Source organism: Lepus europaeus, chromosome 7 (assembly GCF_033115175.1).
Source record: "Lepus europaeus isolate LE1 chromosome 7, mLepTim1.pri, whole genome shotgun sequence".
Taxonomy (NCBI): domain Eukaryota; kingdom Metazoa; phylum Chordata; class Mammalia; order Lagomorpha; family Leporidae; genus Lepus; species Lepus europaeus.
Genome location: NC_084833.1, coordinates 29,620,436 through 29,643,335, shown reverse-complemented (window position 1 = coordinate 29,643,335; position 22,900 = coordinate 29,620,436). Strand labels below are relative to the sequence as shown.

At 43.4% G+C, this 22,900-nt stretch overlaps 1 protein-coding gene and 1 pseudogene across 3 annotated transcripts in view; one reads left to right on the top strand and one right to left on the bottom strand.

The window, feature by feature from the left end:
* PAMR1 (peptidase domain containing associated with muscle regeneration 1) overlaps nucleotides 1-22,900 on the bottom strand; it is a 92,504-nt gene that overhangs the window by 53,858 nt on the left and 15,746 nt on the right. For all 3 annotated transcript variants that reach the window (XM_062196303.1, XM_062196304.1, XM_062196305.1), the window contains exon 2: nucleotides 11,355-11,531. In XM_062196303.1, coding sequence (XP_062052287.1) covers nucleotides 11,355-11,531 — 177 coding nt within the window. The remainder of the gene's footprint in view (nucleotides 1-11,354; nucleotides 11,532-22,900) is intronic.
* LOC133765032 (U2 spliceosomal RNA) lies at nucleotides 3,727-3,818 on the top strand (annotated as a pseudogene).

Here is a 22,900-nt window from a genome sequence, read left to right as displayed (position 1 = left end):
TACAGAGCAAATATCTTCCTGGGGAATTAACTATTCTTCCATGTCGTATACTTCCATAATCAAAGGATGCCATTGGAAGCAACCCTGGTACCTCACAGTAGGCTCCCCCTGGAAGGTCCCAATAGCAGCCACTACAGAGGGAACTGGGCTATACTTGGGCATGGACCAATCTGAAAACATGGTCTCCTTAGGAGGCAGAGGACAATGAGAAAAGGTAGATAAACTTAATCTCATATATCAAAACATAGGCAAGTTTTGGCTCTGCCATTGTTCAGCTATGTGTCCTGGAACACATGTGCTGAGTTCTCTGCGCCTCCATGCCCTCCTATCAAACTGGGATGAAAAATTATACTTATCTAATAGGATTGCTTTAAAGATTAACAAATGTCAAATGCCTGGCACACAATGAGTACTCCCCAAATATAAACTCTCAGTATAGGGCCATTGCTGTGGTGTAGCAGGTAAAGCCATCCCCTGCAGTGCCAGCATCCCATATCCCATATGGATACCAGTTAGAGTCCTGGCTACTCTGCTTCAGACCCAACTCCCTGCTAATGAGCCTGGGAAAGCAGCAGAAGATGGCCCAAGTACTTGGGCCCCTGTACCCATGTGGGAGACCTAGATGAAGCTCCTGGCTCCTGGCTTTCGCTTTGTCCAGCCCTGGCCATTGTAGTGTGAACTAGCAGACGGAAGGTTCTCTCTCTCTGCCTCTCCTTCTCTCTAACTCTGACTTTCAAGTAAATCTTAAAAAAAAAACCTCAGTATTGGCCAGCGCCGTGGCTTAACAGGCTAATCCTCCGCCTTGCAGCGCCAGCACACCGGGTTCTAGTCCCGGTCGGGGCACCGATCCTGTCCCCATTGCCCCTCTTCCAGGCCAGCTCTCTGCTGTGGCCAGGGAGTGCAGTGGAGGATGGCCCAAGTTCTTGGGCCCTGCACCCCATGGGAGACCAGGATAAGCACCTGGCTCCTGCCATTGGAACAGCATGGTGCGCTGGCCGCAGCGCGCCTACCGCAGCGGCCATTGGAGGGTGAACCAACGGCAAAAAGGAAGACCTTTCTCTCTGTCTCCCTCTACTGTCCACTCTGCCTGTCAAAAAAAAAACAAAAAAAAAACAAAAAAAAAAAAACAAAAAAAAAAAACCTCAGTATCTATCATTCCACTTTCCCATATTTCACTTGCTCTTCCTACCATGGCATAGATTGTGATCCATTTTATATGTCTATTTCCTGTTTTCTTATGATGGACTCAAGTCAGGGCCTGTATCTTGTTTAATATTATATCCTCAGCACCTAATATGGTGGTTGGCACAGTCAGTGCTCAGTGCTTATAGAAATGAATGAATGAATGATCCAAGTTTCTGAGCTGCCTGAGATCACCAGTGTTCCTCTGAGCTGATGGCATGCTTCCTTGCTTTCAGCTGAAGTTCGGTTTTGGTTGGCCTGCAGGACACATATGTGTGGCTTCTGCAGGGGAGACTCTCTATACCACCCTGACTTTGCTTCCACTCTTCCTGTGCCCTCTTCTGCTGGAGAATATGGGCGGCTAATGTGACTCTGTCAACTTCCAGTAGATGGCAAACTTCATCTGGCATCCGGGTGGGGTCTTTGTAGATTGCAAGGGCCATCTTCACTCATGTGCCAATCCACATCCTCCCCACCCACAATTAATTCCCCATCTGCCATGTCACTGAGGAAGCACACGGACTCAGAGCATGGACTCAATGGCTTTACCAACTCCTTCTCCTGGCACAGTCACATCTGAGTCCCCAGGTGCAAGGCGCGAAATCCAAGCTGCTGATTAGGATAAACAAGGCTGTGTTACAAAGGCACCAGGGGGTTTCAAGAATTGCCAGAGAGGCCAAAGAACCAACTGAAGATCTATACAACCTAGAACTATGGGAAAGAATATTGACCGGTGAGGGCCCTGGTGACTGGAATTACCACTGACAACCTGCCTTTGGTCTAATGCCTGCACCTGGATTCTGCTTGTACCAGTACCCCTAGCAGAGAAGTGACTGTCATCTACGACAGTGACAGAAACACAAACTATTCCAAGATCCCCCTTTCCCACCTATAAGATTGGCAAAAATCCAAAATGACACATTCTGGGATGGACATTTGGTACAGCAGTTAAGATGTCACTTGCAATGCCATATCCCTTATTAGAGTACCCGGGTTCGAGTCCCAGCTCTATTTCTGATTTGTTTCCTGATAACACTTACCCTGAGAGGCAGCAGGTAATGGTTCATATACTTGGGTCCCTGTCAACCACCTGGGAGACCTAGAGTAAGTTTCTGGCTCCCACCACTACCTTGGCTCAGCTCTGGCTATAGTAGGCATATGGAAAATGAACTACCAGATAATACATTACTCACACACACATTCTCTCTCTCTCTCTCTCTCTCTCTCTCTCTCTCTCTCTCTTTCTCTCTCTCTCTCTATCTCTATCTCTGTGTGTGTGTGTCTGTGTGTGCACGCACGCACGCAAGGCTTTGGGAGAACAGTACTCTCATACAGTGGTGGAGTGAATGCCAAATTTAAAGGTTGGAAAATGACATAAACACTTCCTTTTGATCCAGCAATCCTTCTTCTAGAAATGTACCTAAAAATACACTATAAAAATATTATATGGTACATGTCTAAAGGTATTCATAGTAGTATTGTTCATGACAGGAACAAGCTGGAAATAATTCAAATGTTCATAAACCATGGTAATCCACACAATGACAATGCAGGTATATGAATGTGTAAAAACAAAAAATAAGATGGCTTTAAACTGACATGCAGTGATCTCTAGCATATATTGTTACATGGAAAAAGCAAGATAGTTTGTATTGTCTTTAGTATGTTATCTTCTGTATAAGAAAAAGCAAGATAAATGTCTGTGTGTATGTGTTTGCTTATACATTCAAACATAAGATCACTTCAAAAGTTTGCATGGACAATGTGTACTATCTTTTAATTCTTTTTATATAACTTTTTTAATGTACCCTAATACAAAAAAAACAAATGAAAATAACAAGCCTATATGTGTCCTGAATAGGTGCCCTAACACCACACATAAAGGAACTATATCAATGATTTTAAAACATAGCATTTTGATTGTCCAGATGCAGTGAGTGTTGGATTCTAAGGTCAACAGTCATCATTCAGTGGTCTTATTGTTAGTCCTAATAGTGCTTCTGATATTTCACAGAGTTATGCCATAAGAAAAAGCAAATAAATTAATAATAGGAAATAATAATAGAGAATAGAGAATGAAAGAAAAATACAGATAAAAAATCAAAGAAATTAAACAAGTAAACTTGTAGTATTAATTTGAAATTGAGTATCAGGAAAACTCATTGATTTCTTTTTTCCAAAATACTTATTTCCTGACTATCTAAAACACAAACACAAAAATCACCTAAAAACAAAAACAGTCCAATAGGCTGGTTAGATTATGGTGCCAGGTTCAGAGTTCCTTGGAAAAATGACTGATCCACATCTGTGGCAGAAAATGAACACAAAAAATTTGAAATGTCTTACAGAAAAAAGAATTAAAGAATCCTTCAAAACCTAGTGTGGTCATGTCAGCAGGACATGAAAGGGCTCCCAGTCTCCTCCCATGGGCTGATGCATGATTTAAAACGAATGATGATGGAAACAGATTAAATTACATACTAGAAAACTACACAAAGTTTATGGAAAATGAAATTAAAAAGTAAAAATTAAAACTATAAACTTATCGCTTCTCAGCCTTTTGGCTAAGATCAAGTGTAGTAAAACTATAAACTTTACTTCTCAACATAAGCCCTATCAAGATCAAGACACTTTTTATGTGATATCAGCCATATAGTCCATCCACTGAGGGTTCTTGGAATATAACCACGTCAGCATGTTCTTTTGCATTATTAACTGAAGAAGAGATTTTTTTTCTAAGATAAGATACAAAAGGAAGTCAGAAGTGGCTAAATTGGGTTTGTAAGGTAGATGCCTAATGATTTCTCACGGAGACTCTTGAAAATTATCCTTGGTTGACATGAGGAGTGAATAACAGCATTGTCATGGTTGGGAAAGACATCTTGGTGAAGCTTCCCTATGTATATTTTTTGCTAAAGCTTACTCCAAACACTCAAAATAAGCAGGTTTTATTGTTCTTTCATACTCCAGAAAGTCATGACCTCAAACCTGCTGTTATGCCTTTTGCTCTTGAGCAGTCTGCTTTTGTTTTAACTGGACCACTTCCATCACTTAGTAGCCACTGCTTTGTTTGTGCTTTGTCTTTAGGATCTTACAAGTAAAGCCATGTTTCATGTCCTTTCACAATTCATTGAAGAAATGCTTCAGGATCATGATCCACTTATGAAAAATTTCCATTGAAAGCTCTGCTTGCCTGCAGGTGATCTGGTGCAGCAGTTTCAGCAACTGTTGAGCATAAAGTTCTTTCTACTCTAAGTCTTTACTCAGAATTATCTAAGTTGAATCACATGAAGTAGCTATGATGTCAGCTGCTGTTTCTGGTATTAATTGTCCATCTTCTTCAGGTAAGAGATGAGTAAGATTATTTTTTTCCTTGCCAATCAATTTGGATAATCTGTTGTTGCAGGTTTCATCTTCAATATCATCTTACACCTCCTTAAAGTGAGTTATCCATTTGCAACCTGTTGATTTCTTTTGTAAAGCGCCAATGATTTTACCATTCTTCTTCCCAAGCCTCACCATAAATTTGACATTCATTTTCTTGAAATTTAACAGAATTCCTGTTGCTCTGATAGGAGCTCTTTTTAAGTTGAAACCCTTCTTATTGTCTCAAATTAGACCGTATTCAGACATGTTGTAACAAATTAGTACAAGTTTTTAAAATCCATGCATAGTGTTTTTCATAATATGCATTTTCCATGAACTCTTTGAAAACCCATCATTTATAAACAAATACAGCGGTTCACAATGGTACACAGAGAAGCCTCTTTGATCACCAATGATGGCTGCTGAGGCATCAATTCACTATTCTAAAAATCACAGACTCCCCTTTCCAGATAACCACTTAATTGACGTGGGATAGTTCTTTGCTAGTTACATGCAATGATGGCTCCTGAAGTCACTGCAGTGAGACTGCAGATGTGGGGTGCCTCCTGTGTGGGGTAACAGGAAGCATAAGGCACCACCTATAAACTTCTCTTGCCTATCAGATGACCCTATGCAATCTCAAAAACCCACAGCCCCATTCTGGTGATTACCCAACAATACCACTTGGCATTTGAAAATACCCAAAATTGTTCAAAAACTCCCATGCCACTGCCAAGGCCTCCTAGTAGAGAGCCTATGGTAGTATCTTCCACGTCATATACTGACAATTCAGTTTGTTTTTTTTTTAAGACATATTCTCAGCATTCCAAGTCAATGGTAGAAGCCAGACTATCTTTCACCTTCCAGGGTGAGCATATTTAGGCACAGGAGTTGAGAGATTCCAGGCAAAAAAGTATTATTCAATCATTTCCCTACAAACCATACATAACCATCATTGGGGCAATAGTTTTTTTTCCCCCAGAAACCTTTTATTTAAGGTATACAAACTTCATGCATTTCATAAGTACAACTTTTGGAACATAGTGATTCTTCCCACTATATCAACCTTCCCACCCACACTCCATCCTTCTACTCCTTCCTCTCCTATTTTCATTCTTATTTTTTACTAAGATCTATTTTCAATCAACTTCATACACATGAGATTAACTCTATACCAAATAAAGAGTTCAAAAATGAGTATGAAAAACAAAACTGTTCCACAACAGTCAAGACAAGGGCTGTTCAAAGTCATCACATCTCTAAGTGTCCAATTCACTTTTACACATTACCTTTTAGGTGTTCTATTAGCTACCACAGATCAGGGAGAACATATGGTATTTGTCCTTTAGGGACTGGCTTATTTTACTAAGTAAAATGTTTTCTAGTTACATCCATTTTGTCCCAAATGACAGGATTTCATTTATTTTTACTGCTGTGTAGTATTCAATGGTGTACATAACCCATAATTTCTTTATCCAGTCTTCAGTTGACAGGCATTTGGGTTGATTCCATGTCTTAGCTATTGTGACTTGAGCTGCAATAAACATGGAGGTACAGATAATTCTTTCATATGCTGATTTCATTTCCCTTGGGTAAATTCCCGGGAGTGGGATGGCTGGGTCATATAGTAGGCCTATATTCAGATTTCTGAGGTATCTTCATACTGTCTTACATAGTGGCTTTAACAGTTTACATTCTCACCAATAGTGGATTGGGGTACCTTTTTCCCCACATTCTCACCAGCATTTGTTGTTTGTTGATTTCTGTATGAAAGCCATTCCAACGGGAGTGAGGTGAAACCTCCTTGTGGTTTTGATTTTCATTTCCCTGATGGCTAGTGATCCTGAGAATTTTTTTCATGTGTCTGTTGGCCATTTGGATTTCTTCTTTTGAAAAATGCCTGTTTAAGTCTTTGACCATTTCTTAACTGGGTTGTTTGTTTTGTTGGAGTTTCTTGATCTCTTTATATATTCTGGTTATCATTTATTTGTTGCACAGTTTGCAAATAATGTCTCCCATTCTGTTGGTTGCCTCTTTACTTTGCTGAGTGTTTCTTTTGCAGTACAGAAGCTTCTCAATTTGATGTAATCCCATTTGTCAATTTTGGCTTTTGATTGTCTCTGTGGTCTTTTCTAAGAACTCTTAGCCTATGCCAATGTATTACACGGTTTCCCAAATGTTAATAATTTGATGATATCAGGTCATAGATTTAGGTCTTTTGTCCATTTTGAGTAGATTTGTGTGTAGGGTGTAAGGTAGGGATCTTGCTTCATACTTCTGCATGTGGAGATCCAGTTTTCCCAACACCATTTGTTGAAGAGACTGTCCTTGCTCCAGGGATTGATTTTAGCTCCCTTGTCAAAGATGAGTTGGTTGTAGATGCATGGATTGATTTCTGGCATTTCTACTCTGTTCTGTTGGTCTATCCATCTGCTTTTGTACCAGTACTAGGCTGTTTTGATTATAATTGCCCTATAGTATGTCTTGAAATCTAGTATGGTGATGCCTCCAGCTTTTTTGTTGTTGTATAAGATCGCTTTGGCTATTTGGGGTCTCCTGTGTTTCCATATGGATTTCATCATCATTTTTTCTATATCTGAGAAGAATGTCCTTGGCAATTCCATTGGTATCACACTGAATCTTTAAATTGCTTTAATTACTTTCGGTAGTTTGGACATTTTGATGATTTTGATTCTTCTAATCCATGAACATGAAAGATTTTTCCACTTTTTTGTTTCTTCTATTTCTTTAATGTTTTTAATTCTCATTGTAGAGATCTTTGACATCCTTGATTAAATTTATTCCAAGATATTTGAGTCTTTTGGTAGCTATTGTGAATCTGATCAGTCCCTTAACATATCTTTTAAATAGCCAGGTGCCCTGTAATTAGGTGCATATACATTTATTATAGTCACATCTTCCTGTTGAATTGATACCTTAATCAATTTTAACAGTTTTTGTGTTAAAGTCTAGTTTGTCTGATTTAGGATAGCTATTCCAGCTCTTTTTTGGTTTCTGTTAGCATGGAATATCTTTTCCCATATTTTCACTTTCAGTGTGCATGTATCTTTTTGGTGAGATGTGTTTCTTGTAGGCAGCAGACAGATGGGTTTTGTTTTTTAATCCATTCAGCTAGTCTGTATCTTTTACCTGGAGAGTTGAGGCCATTTACATTCAAGGTGACTACTGATAAGTAATAACTTGACCCTGCCATTTTTCCATCATGTATTCCTATTGCTTACTTTGGATTTCCATTGTACTTTTACTGGGAGATTTTCTGCCTTCACTTTCTTTCGTTGTGATAACCATGATTGTGTGTATAGCACATCCTTAAGCATCTTTTGTAAGGCTAGACAAGTGGTAACAAATTCTTTTAATTTCTGTTTATTATGGAAGGTCTTTATTTCACCCTCATTCATAAATGAAGGCTTTGCAGGGTACAGTATTCTGGGTTGACAGGTTTTTTTCTCTTAATACTTGGAATATATCTCGCCATTCTCTCCTAGCCTATAGGGTTTCTGATGAGAAGTCTACTGTTAGTCTAATTGGAGATCCTCTGAAAGTAATCTGGCATTTCTCTCATGCACATTTTACAATCTTTTCTTTATGTTGTACTGTGGAGAATTTAACCACAATGTGTCATGGTCAAGATCTTTTCTGGTCATATCTGTTAGGAGTTCTATGTGCTTCCTGTACTTGGATGTCCCTTTCTCCAAATTAGGGAAGTTTTCTATAAGTATTTCACTAAAAAGTTCTTCTCATCCTTTCTCTTTTTCCATGCCTTCAGGAACTCCTAAGACCCATATGTTGGATAATTTGATAGTATAACATAAATCCAACAGTGTTTTTTAGTTTTCTAATTTATTTTTTGATCATTTATTTATTTTTGGTCTGCCTAACTGTTGTAAAGTTTCCAGAGATTTGTCTTCTAACTCAGATATTATTTCTTCTTCCTTACTGAGTCTGTTGTTAAGGTTTTCTACCATATTTTTTACTTGATGTATTGAATTCTTCATTTCCAATATTTCATTTTGATTTCTTTTTAAAATCTCTATTTCGTGGGAAAAATTCATATCACATATGGATTTCTTTAATTCGTGGATTTGCTTCTGATTACTTCTAAATAATCCTACAATCAATTTTTTGAATTTCATCTCTGGCATTTCTTTAATCTCTTCATCTTCACATTTTACTATTTAAATGTTGTATTTTTTGAGGGTATCATGTTGCCTTCCATATTCTTGTTACTTGAATTTCTGCATTTGATTTTAGGCATATGTAGATATATTTGTTGTTGTTTTTTTCCCTCTCTAGTGGCTTTTATCTTCAGACTATGGTTCTATGGCTTAGTAGAGTGTCTGATCTTTCAATGAATACCCAGGGGCATGTGCTGGGTATGGCCAGGGAGCTCTGTTCAGTGCACCAGGGTGAGGGGAGTGTCCAAGGTGACACCCAAGTTGGGTATGGTAAATGTCCTCTTTTTTTTTTTTAAACCAGAAGGAGAGTTTGATTAGCTCCATTGGTGTAGTCTCACACTCACCCCTTCTCCAAGGAGACCAGTGCCTGATCACTAGCCCCTGTGGGTGCAATATTCATCCACTTTGCCACAAGAACCACATAAAGGACCTGTCCTCAGTGTGAGCATGGATCCTGCAGCAATGTCTCTCACCAGGCAATCAGGGAGCCCTGACCTTGTGGAGCTGCCCATGGTAACTGTTCAGAGACCCAGTCACGCCCTGTACCCTCCTACATAGCCACAGTGTTTTCACTGTCCATCCCAGCACACAAGGTTCCCACAGTCATGAGCACCCAGCCCCCTGTCAATTCTCCCAGCCAGACTCAGGCATTTCCTCTTGGCTGGTGCTGGGTGTGTGGATACAAGCTGATATGGTTGTTACATATGTCCAAAATGGCACCTGCCCTCTATCAGATAGTTATAGGACACCAGTGCCAGGTGGCCGGGGAGAGAGAAATGTGCCCCCCTCTTTTTTTCCCTCTAGTTGGTAGGTACACTGTCCCTCACTGGGCTCCAAGCTGGACTCACATCAGGCTCTTTTTGCAGCTTTATCATCAATGGCTTGGGCTGCTGCAGTCACCTAACTCCCCAAAGGTGGTGCCGAGGCTCTCAGCTGCGGGAGTCCTGAGTTGTGCATGTCCACACCTTCCACATAGATCCACGGTATCCCTCTAATTTGTGTGGAGCTTCCTCTGCAGTTTTCTCCTTTACTCTTTCCTGAGATTGCACTCTCTCTATTTTACTTTAGCTATCATTCCCTAGACTAGAGCAGCAAGCTCCCTCCCTATTCCATAATCAATGGTTTTCTTTTCTGGGATCAAATACACAAAGATTATTCTGAGATCTCACCTATTTTAAAGCTCAATGCACCAAGAAGGAAGGGTGGCTTAAAGGTATCACTTGTAGACTTGACCTCTATTTTCTTTCCTTTTCCGTCATTTTACAAAAGAAAGTACATTTTTCAGCAGTAATAGGCTTCATGCCCTGTGTTTTAGAAAGAAAGAGAGGGGGGTTGACCATGTGGCCTAGCAGTCGAGGTGCCACTTGGGACACCCACATCCCATATCAGAGAGCCTGGGTTCAAGTCCCAGCTCCACTCTGGATTCCAGCTTCCTGCTGATACAGATCCTGGGAGGCAGTAGTATCAGCTCAAGTAGTTGGGACACCCAGATTTTCATCTCCGTAGGAGACCCAGATTAGCTCCCAGCTCTGGCTTAGACCTGGCCCAGCCCCAGCTGTTGTAGGCATTTGGGGAGCAAGCCAGATGACGGGATTTCTCTCCGTCTCCAATTCCTCTGTCTCTGATCCTATACACTTTCTCTTGCCAGAATGAGCTATATAACAACTCCTGAAACCCCGTGACTTCACTTGCTACAGAGCCTTGGCCTATACTACCCCTGTGGTTTGAGCTCTCTACCAAATTCTCTTTACCCTTTTCGGTTTTCTGTCTCATCTTGAACACACACCTCATCTTCATTAACACATCTTCCCTGACCTGTTTTTGTTTTGTCTGCCCTCTCCCATTCCCATGTGGCCATGGTACTCTGAGCTTCTAGATCACAGCACTCATAACACTGCATTATGGCTGCCTGTTCTCCATCTCCCCCACCAGGTGGTAAGTCCTGGGAATTCTGGAAATGTGTCCTTTTCTTTTTTTGTAAATATCATGTATTTATTTGAAAGGCAGAGCAACAGAAAGACAAAGAGAGAAAGAGGCCAAGACAGAGAAATTTCTATCTGATGGTTTACTCCACAATTGGTTGCAACAGCCAGGGCTGGGCCAGGCTGAAGCCAGGAGCCAGAAACTCCATCCTGGTTTCCCACACTGATGGCAGGGGCACAAGTACCAGGTCCTTTTTCTACTGAATCCCAGGTGTGTTATCAGAAAGCTGGATTAGAAGCTGAGTAACTGGGACTCCAACCAGCCCTCTTGATGTGGGCTGCTGGTATTGCAAGCAGCAGTTTAACCTACTGTATCCATACCAGCCCCAGACTGTGCCTTCTTTATTTCTATCATTTTGTTCCCGGCAGTTGACAAGGCACACGGTCTTCTTGTTAAGGGGATGAATGAGTACACAGATCCACACCTTTACAACTTGAACACTGAAATGAGGACGTGCTCCTTTAATTCCTTTGCCTGTAGTTATAATGAGCTGAATTGTGTCACTTAGAACAATTGTAACCGCAGCTTCCCGATGGCTGCCTGCTATAGCATTCCAGCATTCAGCAGGTTCCCATTCATTATTTCAGACAACAGGAAGCATCCTGCGGTGTCCCATTTCACACTCACCTGGGTGAATGAGGCAGGAGTCACACTCATTCTCCTCATTCCTACAGCAAGGGATGGTATAACCCACCACCTCCTTCCTTCCAGGGCAAACACATTCAATCTGGTCATATTCACAGCACTCCCGACACATGATGTTCCACTCGGCTCCGGGGCAGCCTTCGTTAATGACCGTGTACTCTGCAATGGAAAACCAGCAGGCAGCTGAAGACGAGTCTTGGCAGGAGGCGGTAGGGACTTTAAATATTCTACTGCTAGCAGCCTTGGCCTATGAACAGGTGGCCCTGCCTGAATGAGAGATCTTTGTGTGAACGCCTCCTGGGCGGGAGGCACCTACCCTAAGGTTGGATCTAACACTGTCCACTGGGGCACAGATGCAATTTGCTATCACTGCTATTCGTTTTAATTTTTCTATTTTTCAAAAACAAGATCTTGTTTCTTCAATAGATAATCAAAGTAGACTGACAACAGAATATGTATGTGATTTGCAAACAAGAACACACTCTTAGGGATCTATACATGCCACTGCTTATAGCTGTGTACGTTGCACACTGCACAACTCCAGAGGGAACCATTTGACTGCACAACTGTGCAGCACAGCCATGAAGGCCATCAAAAAAACCTGGAGACCATGCTGTAAAGTAGGCCATTCAAATACAAGGCTGATTGCCAAGGAGAGACTATGTCATTTCTTCCAGACTCGGCTCCTCAATTTCACAGCATGCCATTTTCGTAGTATCTTCAAAGCTAAAACCAACAGGAAAAAACAAAAAGTACCTTAATTAGTATGTTTGGGAGAATTTCAATGTTTTACAAGGGTGAACTCATTAGCCCAACTTCATTCAGTCCCCAAGTACAACTGAGGGTTCTTTCCCATGAGAAAAAAAGTATTCCTTTCTCAATAGGGTTTTTTTTTTTTTTGTCCTTCCTTTCTTTTTTTTTATATACGCCTTGAGTAAAAAGAAAAACCATCTGGCAAAATCTATAAGAGGAATCAGTCGGGGGCTGCCCAGAGGAACTCAGGCTAAGCAATCACCCTGTTAGCTTTGATTTACTCATTTCCCAGTCTCCATTTCTAAAGGTTTAGCACAACACTGATGATTAAAGCAGAGACAGAGCAGATATTGGAGAAAGAAAGTGGAGCTGGACAGTGTCCCTGCGTGGACTGCCCTAGACACCCCGAGCAGGGGTCACCAGCAGGCTGTGCAGACCCACATAAGCCAACCCTAGCCCTGGTGAGGGTTTCTCAACTCTGGCAGCCCATAGTTTGATTTTCTATTCTCCTCACCCAAATTTAGCAGGCTGACACAGGCCCGATCACTCCTAACTTGCTAAGCAGAGCCATTTAAAGGAACTATCTCCATCTACCTGAAGCCTCAGGTAAGAAGCTTCTAGTGTCAGAAGGGAACCACTTACACAATAAGGGACAGCTCCTTAAATGGACTAAATATAGTCTTCTGAAAACTTTCCTTGGTTAAATTCATTTTTCTACAAACATTTGTGGATGGGCAAGTTCCTCACCCGGGTGTTAGATCACCACAGCACTGCCACCTCTGAGGTTCTGTTTCCCCCACTATTCTGTGGGCCCCTGCAGAGTGACCACCACGACTTACTGAGCTGAGTTCCCCCTGTTTCTGATGTCAGCTGATGATGGGAATGACTTTTGAACTCTATAGGGAAACTTAATGGTCAAAGGTGAGGGAAAGCAGAAGAAAACATAGAGCTACATCTCCAAATCTTCAATATGGCAATGGGTTCTTAGGAATAAGGCCACAAGCATGAGTACAAAAGAAAAATAAATAAGTCAGGCTTCCCCAAAATTTAAAACTTTTGTGTCAAATGACATTATCAAAATGGTATAAGCACAATCCACAAAATGAGGGAAAATATTTGCAAATCAAATAACTAGTGTTTAATATCCAAAACATATAAAAAAGTTCCTATAACTCAACTACAAAAAGAAAAACGACTTAATTTAAAAATGGGCAAATGATTTGAATAGGCACTTCTCCAGAGAAGATATGCAAATTGCTAAGAAACACATAAAAAGATGCACAACACCACAAGTCATTTGGGAAATGCAAATCAAAACCACAGTTAGATACCACTTACTAGAATGGCTAAAATCCAAACCACAGGGGGCGGGGGGCAGGAAGTGGAACAAGTGTTGGCAAAATGTCGAGAACTTGGAATCCTCATGCACTGTTGATAGGAATGTAATATGGCGCAGTCACTACAGGAGACAGTTTGGCAAATACTATGCCACCTTCTATAAGGGACTTAACATCTGGACTTGGTATCTGTGAGAGGTCCTTGAACCAATCTCCCAAGGTTTGGAGGGACACTTATACTTGCTTACTGTCTATTTCCCTTATGTGACGACAAGCTGATAGGAACTACATCTAATTTGTTCACAGGTGCAAGGGAAGGGCCTGGCACACAAGAGTATACCATTGACAAATCTGGCCTTACTTCTAGAGCTACTCTCCTTTCAACAGTCAAATATTTCCATCCAATGGGTCCATCTGGGAGCAGTAAGCCAAGAGGGTTGCCTTTGCCCCTCTTTTCTGATATCAGAAATACGGCATTTGACTTCCCCTGGGGAAATGTTCCTAGAACTATCGGTTCAGGTTACCAGCCATGGGCACCATATTCCTCGACTCCAGCCTCTGCCCTGTCCAACTTACATTAGCTCTACCCTGAAAGACAAATATGCCTGAGCACTGGCTATCTTACCCTCTCCCTGTCCCCACCATTAACCTGGGGGCGCACACTACATCCTTCTAGGATTTTAAAGCATTTGTGAACACTAGTAACTCCTGGGGGGACGGGGGTGGGCATTGACAGATACAACTCATTTACATCTTTTATGAGACTCTATCCTTCAACATGGAAAGCCAAGTATGCAGCTGACAAAGCCCCTTTCTCCCCGACTGCAGATTTGGTCACCTGCAACCTATCTGTGGAATACTGGTAGCCTCTCTTTTATCCAGGAATTAATTCCCTTAAATACCTTCACTAGCAATTCCCTTTACTTCAATACGCAAGCCAACTTATGCCCTCCTTATTCCACCATCTCAATGTAAAGGAACAATCCCATGGTTAAGAATCTTGAGAAAAGGGGCCAGTGCTAGGGCATACAGGTAAAGCTACTGCCTGCAACAGCAGCATCCCATATGGGCGCTGGCTTGAGTCCTGACTGCTCCACTTCCAATCCAGCTCCCTGCTTGTGGCCTGAGACAGCAGCAGGAGATGGTCCAAGTGCTCAGGTTCCTGCACTCAGAAGAGCTCCTAACTCCTGGCGTTCAGATTGTCCTCGTTCTGGAAGTTGTGGCCATTTGGAGAATGAACCAGCAGATAGAAGCATGCTCACTCGCGCGCTCTCTCTCTCTCTCTCAGACACACACACACACACACACTCACATTCTTTCAAATAAATAAATAAATCTTTAAAAAAAAGAATCCCGAGATGAGAGGAGATGCTGGATTATGCAACCACAAGGACTCAGACAAGAGGGAGGCAGGAGGCTCAGTATCAGAAGAGGAGATGTGAGGACAGAGTGGAGGTCGTAGTTATGAGTAATGAAGATGGCAGAAGGAGCCATGGGCATGAGCCAAGGGTTGCAGGCAGCATCTAGAAGCTGGGAAAAGGCAGTAAAACAGCCACTCCCTGGAGCATCCAGAGGGAACACAACCCTTCCAATACCTTGAATTGGATATTAGAAGTTAGAGGAGGGCCAGCACTGTGGAAAAGTGGGTATAGCCACCGCCTCCTGCGCCAGCATCCCATATGGGCGCCAGTTTGTGTCCTGGCTGCTCCACTTCCGATCCAGCTCTCTGCTATGGCCTGGGAAACAGTAGAAGATGGCCCAAGTCCTTGGGCTCCTGCACCCATGTGGGAGACCCAGAAGAAGCTCCTGGCTCCTGGCTTCGGATCGGCGCAGCTCCAGCCATTACAGCCAATTGGAGAGTGAACCAGCGGATGGAAGACTGACCTCTCTCTCTCTGCCTCTCCTTCTCTCTCTAACTCTGACTTTCAAATAAATAAATAAAACCTTTTTAAAAAGTTAGAGGCAAGATTCACTTGTGTTTTGTCTTCCAAAACCACAGGTAATAGACAGGCATCATTTTAAGTTACTAAGGTCACAGTAATTTGTCACAGCATCAATAGGGAACAAACACACCACGCCTTCGCAAGACAAAGGATACCCTGCAGCAAATCATCTTAGCAGTGTGTTCCCAGAGCACGGTGCCAAGAGCATGGGTGAATTGACAGATTCATTCTCCCATTCCATGAGTATTTACTGAGTGTCCACTGTACGCCAGGCCGGAGTCTGCATGCTGGAATACAATGGAGAGAAAAGCAGACACCATCCCTGACCCCAGGGAGCCCCCAGTTCCATAGAGGAGTCGGCATCAGTCAAATGACTCCATCAATGCATGCTCACAGCCTACAACAGAGACAGCATAGGACGTTATAAGAAGGAATCAATGGGCAGGAAGGGGCACTGGCACCAAACCTACAGACTCCACAGGGCTAAGGTTTGAAGAAACTCACAGGAAGAAATCGATCCATTTGCAAAAATAAGCCCACTTCCAGGAACAGGGAGGCGGCGGGTGGAGGCAGGGGTTTTGATGGTTTGATGACTTGGCCCTTTCCTCTCCAGGCTGACAAGACCCTGTTACTTCCTGAAACCAGATGTATAATAGATAGAGATATATGAATATCCTGTAAGAAATGCTCCAAGTTGCCAAGCCAAAAGATTTAAAATTTCAATAAGCAGACAAGAGCAATGTCCTGGATTTTTCTCAATTGATTAAAACTACATTTGTGGAAAGGGCACTTTGGCCATTTGGCTTCCACTGGGCAAATTTCGGGGAATTTCAATATGGTGCTCAGGCCAGTTCCAGAAACTAGGAGTCAGGGAAAGACCAATAGTGGGGGAAGTTACTGAAGGTTTTCTTATGTGTGTGGTAAAGTGCTTTGATGTCCTTTGTGCAATTTAACCTTTAAAATGCTCCAGTGAGGTTGGTAATCCTTTTTTTTAAGTTAAAATAATTTAGCCCACCCTCCCCATTCCTTTACCAGTGGAGAAACAGGTTAAGTAGGGCAGAGGTGGTTTTATGTATTGCAGCAAAGAGAAATGACCGAGAATCCTTTTTAAGGAATGAATTTGGAGGGAAAAACAGAGGCCCACAGAATTCCAGGGCTAGGAGTGAGGTGAACAAACCCGCCACTGAAGGAGAAACAGGCTGGGACCACCTCCGGGGTAGCCAGCTACTGGAGTCGAGCAAACCTTGCTTTGCTTGCCACGTTTAAAAGCAAAGTCTTACAAGCTGCAAATGAGGTCAGTGCTTCCCAGGAAATAAGCACAAGGGACCCCCACAGCATGGCTCTGGGATAAACAGGCATGGAGAGATCAAGCGCATGCCCATGTCAACTCACAGACTTCAAGTATCACTCATAACTTAACTCCACCATTGATAAAATAGTGATTTTTCTCTTTATCCAACACTTTTTAAGCCTACATTGTTTACAGCAGTTTTAGGTACACAGCAAAATTGAGTGGAAAGTTACAGATGTCCCATGTACTCCCTGCCTCCAAGGTACATAGCCTCCTCCATCATCCAAGTCCCCCACCAGAGTGATGCATATAGCACAAGAATGGACCCATGGAACCACAGAGAAGGCATCCTCCTTGACTTTTCATAGTTTCATTAACAAAAAGCAACTACTGATTTTGTGAATTACCTGTGACTGGTCTTGTGAATAACAATGTTTGCCTAAGAATTTCAGGAGATGCCTGGGAATGGCAGACCTCACACCCGGCTAGGGAGATAGTCTGGACCATCAGCTGCAGAACGCTGAGCTCCATTTTCCAGAAACCTCCACCTGGCTGCTGCCCTGGATTTCCCAGATACACCACTAACAGAGCAACGTCTGAAAATCTGCTTCATTATCCATTGGCCGGACTCACTGTTTTTACCGACTCCCACCTGTAGCTACTTCTTCCCTTTCGAAATCCTTTTTGCTGACTTTTTGGGCAGAAAAAGCTCATTTTGGATTCAGAAATCACTCTTCCCCGAGACCGCTGACTTGCTGAAATAAACCCCTTTCTTCTTACCAAAACTCGTCTCTGATGAACTGGCTGTCCAGTGGCCAGCAGCAAAGGCTTGGTCACTTGGCCGGATTACACCCACACTGGCACACTATTACCACCCAGAGTCCACAGTCCACATTAGAGCCCACTCTTCGTGTACATTCTATGGGTGTGGACAAAGGGGCATGCATGACCCTACTGCAATATACAGAGGATTTTCGCTGCCTCAACAGCTGTGCTCTCTCTACTCACCCCTCCCATCCTCCAGAAAGAGTATATACTTTTTTTAAGAGAAGAAATTGTCTTAAAGTTTATTTATTTTCACCTAATTGAAAGAGTTACAGAGAGAGGAAGACACACACACACACACACACACCCATACTCACAGAGAGAGAGAACCATCTTCCATCTACTGGTTTACTCCCCAAATGCCTACAGCAGCCAGGGCTGAGCCAGGCCAAAGCCACAAACCTGGAACACCATCCAGGTCTCCTACGTGGGTGACAGGGGCCCAAGTACTTCAGCCCCCAAGGGATGCCCTCCCAGGATGCATTAACAGGAAGCTGGAGCATCTGGGCTGGAACTGGCACTCTGATATGGGATGTGGGCACCTCAAGCCCTTCTCTCAGCTTCCATGCTTAGGGATAGCATCCCTGGTACCTCCTATCCAGAGTGCAAGCCCAGTTACATCAACCCATCAGCATGATCACCAAGGCATTGAAAGCACTGCTGATCCACTGGCACAGGCTCAGCTTTCAGATATTTGGTGAATGAGGAAGGAGAGAAACAAGTTGGCTGCCATCATCATCAGGGTCATTGTTCTGCACCCACTGTCACAGCCTATGGCAAACGGGTGGCTCTCTTCAAGGCTGTCCATTACTGACCCATTTCTATGGTTGCCCAGATGCAGAAGCACTGACCCCTCCGTCAGCGGGGCTTCCCCTAGACAGGCAGGCAGGAGAGGCAATTGCCTTAGCCTCATTTTCAACACCACATCTCAAGGAAATACATTGAAGATGGAGGCTGTGAAGATCAGTCTGAAAAGACTGAGGATTCTGTCTGAACACAAGGGTCAGCTTGTTCCACACCCAACTGAAACATCCGTTGTCAGACCAGAGGTCCAGGCCAAGACCACCCCAGGAGGTGGCGAAGAAAGACATTCTGACCAGGGGCAGATCTTAGAACCTGCCTTTGTGTCTCCACGAGCCCCACCACCCTCCCGCCTAACCACATTTAATTAAAATTTCTACTGAGGTTGGCTTTTTAAAACCCACCTAGCATTTTATAAGCCTTCCGAGACCAGAAGGAGAAAAAAGACATAGAATGAAGCAACTTGAGAGCCTCCCTCCTCCCCACCCTCTCCGCCCCTCCCGCAGGCTCTCCGAGCTCCCCATGTGGACGTCACAGCAGCACACACATTCCTGATGGCTCCATGGTGCAGATGCCAGAGGTGGCGGGAAGACAAGACCGTGACTCAGGGTGGTCGGACGCTTACTGGGTCCCTTGGTGACTCTGACCCTCCGCCTGAGGCTTTGACAGCCATCCTGTTGTGACAAGCCGATGGGCCAATAAACAGGTCAGGTCCCTATTGCAATGGGAAAAGGGACAGTCCCTTTAAGAGTGGACAAGATGCTTGCTTCTACCCAGAAGCTGCCTTGAGCAAGACAAAATACCAACCAATCACACTCCTCTGAGTTTCTAGTTTTATCATGAAAATAGCAAGATGGTTATGAGAATAGCAAGATGAAGTTACATGCCCCACCTTTCTGATGGCTTTTTTGCTTTATCATGAGCAGGTTAGGACAGCTCTGGCCTTCTGATGGGTTTTATCCTTGCCCTCTGGTTGACTGTTAGCTGTTATTCTGTTCCCTTGAATTGTGCTTAAGACACCACTTTGACAGATTTCTTGGGTCGGCCTCTCTTGGAGCCCCTCTCCTGACTGCTGCCGCAGGAGATTTCTAACTTAAATAAATCTTGCTTTACTCGCTGTCCTGTCAGATGGAAGCTCTTCTGCATGAGATAAGAATTACAGTCAGGGCTGGCGCTATAGTGTAGCAGGTAAAGCCACTGTCTGCAGTTCCAGCATCCCATGTGGGTGCTGGTTCATGTTCTGGCTGATCCTCTTCTGATCCAGCTCCTTGCTAATGTGCCTGGGAAAGCAGGAGAAGATGGCCCAAGTGCCTGGGCCCCTGCACCCACATGGAAGACCCAGAAGAAGCTCCTGGCTTCTGGTTTCAGATCAGCCCAGCCCTGGCCGTTGTAGCCATTTGGGGAGTAAACCAGCAGATGGAAGATATCTCTTTGTGTGTTTCTTTCTTTCTTTCTCTCTCTCTCTCTTTCTCTCTGCAATTCTGCCTTTCAAATAAATGTATAAATCTTAAAAAAAAAAAAAGAGAGAGCATGGATGTTGCCTTCCTTCGTCACCATTTTGCCTGTACCACTGTCATCAAGTGACTCTCAACCCCAGCCTGGCTGGGTCTCAACTCCAGTGACCTCAATCTTCTCCTCACAGCTCCTCTTGTTACAAGAGACTGATCTCTGGAAAGCTAAGGCCTGCATCACCACCTTTGGGGACCAGGAGTGATAAAACTTTCAAGGAGTCCCTAAAAATTAGATCCGTGATGAGGGGCGGAGGGAGGACAGAAATCGACTTGCTGATTCCTTTCTGTCTTCTTAAGTCTGATGCTCCACCCTGGAGGTCTTCCATCCTCTTCCTCTACTCCTTGGGCCCCAGCACCTCCTGCAGACATTTCTGGGCTCTTGACACATCTCGGTTCATTGAATCACCATAACTTCAAAGTAGAGATTATTTTATTCCTTCAACAGATGAGGTGTTTGAGATGACAAACAAATTCTCCCAGATCATCAAGTTTCCACATAAAAGGCCAGCATTCACTTAATGAAGAATGGGATGGGAGAGGGAGAGGGAGATGGGACGGATTGCGGGTGGAGGATGGTTATAGGGGGGAAAACTGCTATAATCCAAAAGTTGAACTCTCGATAATTTTATTTATTAATAAAATTTTTAAAAAGACCAGCATTCAACTCTTTTGAGAGCCACAATCTCCTTCTTTCCAACCCAATACATTGATCCTTGAGAGTTCACAACCTCTGCCTCTACAGTGTCAGGAGAGAGCAGTTTGGGCGAAGCATAAACACTTGGGAATCAGATTGCTTAGATGTGAGTCCTGACTGTAGCGGTTACTATGCACCCTTGGGTGACTCACTGAAATGCTTTGTGCCTGGATTCTCTCATCTGCGAAATCCAGATCCTAATGTTACTTTTTTCATGGTTGTGATGAGGAATGCAAGAGTTCATGAAAGGAAAGTGGCTGGCAGGGAGCTCAGATACTGGTGTCACTACTATGTTTGTGACTGATATTAACAATCATGAGGACGCTGTTGTGGCACAGAGGGGTGAGCAGCTGCCCATGATGCTGACATCCCATATGTAAGTTTCAGTTCAAGTCCTGGCTGCTCCGCTTCTGATCCAAGTCCCAGCTCATGTGCCTGGGAAACCAGTGGAAGAAGATCTAAGTGTTTGGGCCCCTGCCACTGCTGTGGGAGACCTGGATGGAGCTACATGCTCCTGGCTTCAGTGTGGCCCAGACTGGCTGTTGCAGTCATTTGGGGAGTGAACCAGCAGATAGAAGATCAATCTCTCTCTTCTCCCATCACACCCCACAGCCTGTAGCTGCCTTTAAAATAAATAATTTTTTGTTAAAAAAAAAAAAAAAGGTCAACCATCAGGCTGTGGGTAGTATCAGTAGTCCATGCAGAACAAGGTTCTGATTCTAATAGTGACACAAAGGATAAAGTTAGGGAAGATATTGTTGTACTCAAACTATCACATGGTGTTGATGAATAACCTGCTTTAGATAACAGTAACAAACACTCACAGCACTTTCCCTATGCAACACAGTTCACCTGTATTAGCTGATTTAATCTTTACAACAATTCTATAATATAGGGACAACTAACACCCCCCAATTCACAGTTGAGGAAACAGGCATGGAGAGATCGAACAATATATCCAAGATAACACAGGACATAAGTAGCACAGATAGGATTCAAATTCAGAGAGTCTGTTTCCCAGAGTCCAGTGCTTCACCAGCCTGCTGATCTGGCTCTGAGGTGCTGCCTTCATAATCCTGAAGGCAACAATAACCATGTGCGCTGAGCAAGGCAAAGTGCTAAGTTCTGTTCAGGTTATTTCATTTAGTCCTCAGGATGGCTGTCCAACCTTGCATTCGTACATGAAGAAATGGAGCACAAGAAGGTCACGTACTTTGATCAAGGGCACACAGTAGTGGTAGAGTCAGGATTCAGTGTGCATGCATCAGAGGCCCAGGTTCTGATCTCCTCTACACACTCCCCAGACCATCTGCATTGAAATCATCTGGAATGCTTGTTAATCTACAACCTGACACCAACAAATTACTAGAGGAAAACATCAGGAAAACTCTGCAAGACATTGGCATAAGCAAAGACTTCTTGGAAAAGACCCCAGAAGCACAGGCAATAAAAGTAAAAATAGACAAATAGGATTTTATCAAGCTAAGAAGATTCTGCAATGCAAAGAAAACACTCAACAAAAATGAAGATGCAACTGACACCATGGGAGAAAATATTTACAAACTATGCAACTGATAAAGGATTAATATCCAGGATCTATAAAGAGCTCAAGAAAAAAAAAAAAAAGGCTGGCGCCGCGGCTCACTAGGCTAATCCTCCGCCTGCGGCAACGGCACACCGGGTTCTAGTCCCGGTCGGGGCGCCAGATTCTGTCCCGGCTGCCCCTCTTCCAGGCCAGCTCTCTGCTGTGGCCCAGAAGTGCAGTGGAGGATGGACCAAGTTCTTGGGCCCTGCACCCCATGGGAGACCAGGAGAAGCACCTGGCTGCTGGTTTCGGATCAGTGCAGTACGCCAGCCGCAGCACGCTGGCCACAGCGGCCATTGAAGGGTGAACCAAAGGAAGACCTTTCTCTCTCTCTCTCTCTCACTGTCCACTCTGCCTGTCAAAAAAAAAAAAAAAAAGCTCAAGAAACTCATCAATAACTAAACAAATAGCCCAGTTAAGAAATCGGTAAAGGACATGAACAGGCATTTTTCAAAGGATGAAATTCAAATGGCCAACAGACACATGAAAAAAATACTCAGGATCACTAGCTATCAGGTAAATGCAAATCAAAACCACAATGAGGTTTTACCTCACCCCAGGCAGAATGGCAACCACCCAAAAATCGAAAAATAACAAATGCCAGTGAGGATGTAGGGGGAAAAAGTATGCTAATCCACTGTTGGTGGGCATGTTAAATGAGTACAATTATGGAAGAGAGTATGGAGATTGCTCAGAAATACGATAATAGATCTACCGTGTGACCCAACCATCCCACTCCTGGGAATTCACCCAAATGAAATGAAAGTAGCATATGAAAGAGTTATCTG